Source organism: Thermothielavioides terrestris, chromosome 4, assembly GCF_000226115.1.
Source record: "Thermothielavioides terrestris NRRL 8126 chromosome 4, complete sequence".
NCBI lineage: Eukaryota > Fungi > Ascomycota > Sordariomycetes > Sordariales > Chaetomiaceae > Thermothielavioides > Thermothielavioides terrestris.
The window spans coordinates 4,046,475-4,053,345 of NC_016460.1; the positions used below are offsets into that span (position 1 = coordinate 4,046,475).

General features: G+C 30.8%; 1 protein-coding gene across 1 annotated transcript; it reads left to right on the forward strand.

Moving 5' to 3' along the window:
* Positions 1–2,836: 2,836 nt before the first annotated feature.
* Positions 2,837–3,157, forward strand: THITE_2054135 (uncharacterized protein; the record flags this gene model as incomplete). The annotated part of the gene is made up of 2 exons (XM_003655931.1): positions 2,837–2,954; positions 2,976–3,157. Coding segments are annotated over 2 exons (300 nt in total), but the record flags the coding sequence as incomplete, so codon positions are not given.
* Positions 3,158–6,871: the final 3,714 nt, after the last annotated feature.

Below are 6,871 nucleotides of genomic sequence, written 5' to 3' on the forward strand. Positions count from 1 at the left end.
TAACCTTCACTTCTTTATAACTAAGGACACTATTAGCGAATATAAAGCGATTCTTAGTATACTATTTATTAAGGATACTACTTTGACCTTCGATTATTACAATAGCAACCTAATTACTACTAATCTACTTATAGAGGGAAAGATAGTCTAGGTATATATCGTCTCTAAGAAGATTGCTTAGTAGAATCGTTTACTATCTTTAATATAACTAGCTATTTAAAAGTAATTCTAAAGATTGATAAAGAGTCCTAAAAGAATCTTTAACTAAATAGAGATAGAGGAAGGCGAAACTACCTTTAGTTTCTTCAACGATAATATAGGTAAAGCAGTTTTTTATTTCGTTTTATAAAAGTCCTATATACTACTCTTTAACACTCTTTTTTATATTGTATATTCTTATTCTTTGTCTTCTCCGTCTAAATAGAAGAAGAAAAAGATAATTAAGTTGTTGCTCTATTTAAAAGGGAAGAGGGGGACCTTAATTGGAAACCCCTTTTCTAACCGGAGATTAAGATAGAAATTCGAGTATAAGGTTAGATATACCTTAAAGACGTTTATACTCTAGAAGAATATTATAAATAAGGTTCAATTAATCGATTTAACATTATTAGATAGCTCTATACTAGAGGGAGACCTATTATAGTAAGAGAAGTAGCTTATAAAGGCTAAGGCAAAGATATAGTTTAAGAAGGAATAGGACGATCTTATAGTCCTTTATTTCTTAGATCTTAAACTAAGCTTAAGGCTTACTAAAGAGCGTCTTTAAACGATATTCGCTACTATAGACAGTTTCTTTAATAGGCTAGAAAAGAAGATATTTACTAAGATTTTATAAAACTAGGAAGCTATATTTATATAGGATTTTACTAAGTATAGGCGTATCTATAAGGATATTGTCCTACCCTAATATATTAAGACTATCCTATATAAGGCCTAGTAGAGTAAGTCTATTCTAATTCTAAAGCTATTAATATAGAAGGTTATTAATCTACTTAAAGAGAGGTAGATATATAGGATTATTGAGTATAGCTATATAAACTACTATAATAACTAGTTCCTTATTTTTAAAAAGGATAGTAGATTATAGCTCATTAATAATATTTAAAAGGCTAATACTATAACGATCTATAACACTTTTGTCCTATCTACTATAAAGGAATTTAGTAAAGACTTCGGTAGTTATAAGCTAATATCTCTCTTAGATCTCTTCTCTAGTTATAACTAAGTTAATTTCGATAAGCGAAGCTGTAATTTAACAATCTTTTCGACGCTAATTAGTCTCTTCTATATATATATATTGCTAATAGGAGGTATAAATTCTATTGCCTAGTTCTAATAGGCTATAATAACGATCTTTAGTAACTTTATCCTAGATATCTATCAAGTCTATCTAGACAATATTATAGTAAAAGGCCTTTAATCTAATTATAATAGCTATCTAGATAAAGGGGGATATTATAAATTTATTATCAAGTATCTTAAGAATATTAATATAGTGTTACTAAATATAGAGCTAATAGGTACGACTATCACTATAGTAAAGTCGAAGTAGATATAGCTAAAAGTAGTCTTATTTAGTTATCTTTATATACCTAATAGGCGTCTTCCTAAGGAAGTAAAGGTAATTAAGATAAAGAAGTAGAAGACCTATTCTAACGTTAAAGAGGTATATACCTTCGTTAGAATAGTTAAATACTATTAGATCTAGATTAAAGGCTTTACAATTATCGCGATCCCTCTTTATACCCTAATAAAGAAGGACGTTAAATAGACTTAGGGGCCTACTAAGTAAAAGGCGATAGATAAGCTAAAGGAGAAAATCATTATTATACTAGTCTTTACAACGCTTGTCTATAGCGATCTATAGTATAGTATAATCTTCCTAGTTTATAATATTAGTATCTTTAGCTAGGGAGATATACTTAAGTAAGTTGGTCCTAATAGTAAAAGACACCTATATAGGTTTAAGAACAGTATCTAGTTAAAGGTAGAGAAGTAGTATAATACTATAAAGAGGGAGCTAAAGGGGCTACTTTTCTTCCTAAAGCGTTTTCGCTACTACCTCTTTAGTATATATTTTACTATAAAGACCGATACTCTAATTCTAGTCTATTAGCTTAATAGTACTATAAGCGATGTTCTAGACACTCTTATAATATACTAGATTACTTAGATCTACCTATTCGACTTTAAAGTTAAGTATATCTTAGGTCTTAAAAACGTTGTAGCCAACGTATTGTCCTATAAGCTATCTAGGCCCTCTAACTATATAAAGAAGGAGTCGAAGGAGGATATCGACGACTAGGTCGACGCCTAGATCTTTATCAACTATATAGGCGAAAAGACTTTGTATCTAGAGGGGAAGCTAGAACCTATCCGCCTTTAGGATAGTTACTCCTAGCGTTCCTAAGATATCGTCTACTTCCTATCGACAATAGAAGCTTTGCCTAGCTATAGTCTATACTAGAAGTAATATTAGCTTAAAAGAGAAGTATTAAAGTACTTCGTCGAAGATTGTTACCTTTTCCTCCAAAGTACAAATTATATATAGTGTTATAAGTATATTGTTAATACCTCTAAAGAGAAACGTTTAATCTTCGACTAATATTATAATAAGGTTAGCTATTATAGAAGGGAGCTAATATATTAATAAATAATAAACTACTACTACTAGTATAGTATATATAAAGATATAGCGAACTAGATTTAAGCTTATACTCTATATTAAATGTATAATGCCTAAAGGTTTAAGGAAGTAGTAAGTTGGATAGCGCTTCCGCCTTTTCCTTTTGCTAAATAGCACCTTGATATCTAATATATATCGTTAGGCTATAGAGAGAAAAAGTGTTTCCTTATCAAGGTTTATAACGATCTTATAAGATACATCGAAGCTAAGATCCTACTAAATAAGTCCTCTAAGTCCATTAAGTCCTTTATCTTACAATATATCCTTTGTCGCTAAGGTTACTCTATAGTTATAGTTGTTGATAGAGGCTCTAAGTTTAAAGGCGAAGTTAAGGAGATCCTTTATAAGCTAGGCATTAAGAGAGTTATTATTTTGCTATACATTTTATATACAAATAGTGTAAATGAGGCTAGCTATATCCTAATTGCTATCTCGTTTATAAAGATAACTAATAGTATAGAAAAGAGGTAGAGGGAGCTCCTTCTATATATCTTATATATAAATCGTATAACTGTTAAAGGCTCTTATAGAATGTCCCCCTTCTTTCTTACTTATAATTATAAGCCTATTAGTCTAGTCGAGTTTAATATTCCTATATAGCGAATTCTTACCTAGGACTCTATCTACGCCTAGTTAGAGGAAAAAGATCTTATAAAGGTCTATATAAAGCTCATTGCCCTCTATATCTATATCCTCTAGGAAGTAGAGTACAATTATAAGATTACTATTAAATAGGTTGCTATAGCCTATAAAAAGATAGCTAAATACTATAATAAGGCTTATAAACGTAAATTTCGGTTTAAAAATATGGTTATATTCGTCGATAATCTTATCTTTGTCTATAACAATATACACTAGCTAGATATAAGCTTAGTTTAAAAGCTAGAGTATCGCTAGTTTAGCCTATTCTACGTTCGAATAATCAAAGACTAAGATACTTACTTCTTAGAGACTCTAGATAGTATACCTATCTAAACGCTATATCCTCTGAACTATATAAAGAAATTTTTTAAGCTAGATAACATCTAGCTAGAAGCGGATAGGCTAGCCCTATTCTATTATAGAGAGGAGCACTATAACAGTAGATATTACAATAAGGTTAGAGACAAAGGCTATAGCAATAGGGAGCGAGATTCTATAAATATACATTATTCAATGTCTATTAACGATAGCGAAGGGGAATATAGCGTCGCCAACAACACTAGCCTCAACTAGGTAAAGGGGGACTACGCCTATATCTTTACTAGCCTAGGGAGCTACGCTAATTACCTAAATAGGCTTCTCTACAATAGCGTTATAGTTCTAGATCGCAATAACGTCTATAGCCTAAGCGATTATAGTAAGGTCTATAGAACAACTATTTATAATAGTAATAGGTTACTAAGAGAGAATAGTATAGAGGATACTACGATTATAGTTAAGGAGGAGGTCCTTAAGGAAGAAACCCCTAGTTGTACTATAACACTTTAGATTAGCTAGACTTGCTCAACTACGAAAGGGGCGAGGAAAGAGCAACCTTGTTAGGAGCTTATCGTCGAAATCCCTTATAGAAAACTATCTAGTTTTTAATACTAGCCCTTTAGACGTATAGGGACGTACATTCTAGAAAGGGGGGAGGGCGTAGAAGCTACTACCTCTAATAGTTTTACTAGCGTTTAACTATATTTCCTTTTTAATATCTATTGTTATATTAGCCTCCTACTCGCTAGTAATATCTCTATTAGCTATATTTTATTTAGTCTTTGTCTATCTACTGTCCTTTACTCATTTTTAGCCTTTAAGACTTTATTCTTTTTCGCTAATACCTAAGTTTTCCTCCTAGAGGGTAACCCTACTCTTAGGGGCCTTATAGTTATTTATACCTTTTTCTTTTTACTTTTGTCCTCTAGATAAATAGTTTCTATTGTATAGGACTAAGTTTCTTAAAGCTAAAGTTAAAGCTAAGAAAAATCTATAATTAAAGTATATAGTCTTTTAATCTACTATCTATAGGCTAAGCTCCTAGACTATATCCTACCCTCTACCTATCCCTATCCATTGTCTCTATCCCTTAATAGTATAAACTCTTATAGTTAGCCTAGTACTATACTATCTACTCTTTAATAGTATCCTCTAGTAAGATAAACCACTCTTAGCCTACTTCTTCTAAACGTAGTTTTAACCTAGGATTATTCCTTAGATTATATAGGAGATAGCCCTATAAGATTAAGTCCTAAGCTAGGTGCTTCTAATTATTCCTATAGATATAAGTCTAGATATATTTCTTCTTTAACTAGATATAGTTAGTATACTTATTAGTAAAAAGAGGAGTAAAAGAAGTATAGCTATTAAAGGGCTAGGTTATATAGATATCTCTATCTTTATTAAAAGGAGTTATTGAACGTTAGTATAATAGTTTATAACTTTAGTAAAGAACTTTATTACTATAAAAGTATTAGTCTTCCTCTACCTAGAGGGTAAATGCGAAAGGGAAGTATAGTACTTATTTACAACTTTATATCTAAATTAAAAGAGCTAAAGCTTAGTTTAGGCGTATAGTAAGATAGTATATCTAACGCCTAAGCGATCTACTATTATAGTGCTCTATATATATTGGACAAAGGACTAAGGTATTATAGTACTGTTCAATTACGTTAACTAGCCTATCGTTAATATAAACTAATTGCTATATCCTATATTAATTTTACTAGCTACTTAGTAGGACCTACTAGACGTATAGTAGTCTAACGTTTAGTCGAAAGATCTTAATTATACTATAGATAGCCTTATATTCAACTAAGATTATAGTATACTTATTAGTATAGCACTTATCTTTCGATATTAGTAAATCCTTTATCTTACTCTAAACCACCTAGACGTACTTCTAAGCTATAAAAATATTCGTTTTTAGCATTAGTAAAAGATCGATCTAGCAGTTTATAATCCTATATAACAATGGCCTCTAGTTATCTACTTTATTAATAATTTCCTATTAAGACGTTATAGATATACTAGTTGTTCGACATCTTAGTTTTTAGATTACAAATTCGTATATAGGAGCTATATATAAATTTGAAAGGGAAGTAGAAGACCTAACTACTAAGAACCTAATCTACCTAGAGAGACAAAGGCACTAAAATAAGGTAGTAAAAAGGTTAGAGAAAGGAAATAGGTCTAGGATAGTAAAGAGAAGAGGAAAGCCTTAAGAATTTAGGAGGTAAACGCTCTTTTCTAGCCTATCTCTAGCCAATTAGTAGGCGCTATAGGCCTTATCCGTTTTCTTTTACCTAGATTAGGAAAGAGCTAAGTAGCCCTCCTACCTTTAAAGGCTTGCCTACCTCTTTTCTTGATCTTTCTACTAGCTCTCTTATAATTAACTATTTCTTTTACCTCGTCTACTACGCCTTGGATTTTCTTATAATCGCTTTAATTAGTCTAGATCTTTTTGTCTAAAGAACAACTTTTCTATTAAGCTAAATTTTTATATACTATTACAAATATCGCTATAGGTCGTTGTAGAATTCCTAATTTCGTAAAGCCTATATAATCTTAGGCCAATGTAACTACTGCTCTAGAATAGAAGTAGCTACTTAGAGAGCTTAAATTTTATATACTACTAAGTTCGTAGAGGCCTACTAAAGATAGCGATTAAGCAAAGTATTATACCTCCTTTATAGAACAAGAGCTAGATTTAAAGATACTAAGTTACCCTAGGGAGACTAGTCCTAAGCTTTTTCTATTTCTATAGACCTCGAAGAAATACCTATAAGATATAATTAATTAGTGGCTTAACTAGATTTAGAGCCCTTAGCTTAGTATAAACCCTAAGATCGTAAGCTACCTATTTCTAGGCTAGCTAGAGAGAAAGTATATAATAGATCAGTTTTTTAAAATTAGTTTTATAGATATAAATATTTTATTTTTTTAATATAGAAGGTATACTACTTACTAAGGAATAGCTAAAGGGCTAGATAATTCTAGACGTTATATAGTTTTTCTTTCGTCTTTATAAAGACTATCTCTAGTTCTATCTATAGCCTATCTTAGATACTAGTCCTATACTAAAGAAGTTCTACTAATCTAGCTAGAAGGTCATTGCTAATTATTATTGTTTCTAGGTCTTTCTTTGCTTTGTCGATAGAAGGCATTAGGCTATTATAATCTTCGACTAAGTTATAGGTCAGCTTTACTACTTCGACTCTATAC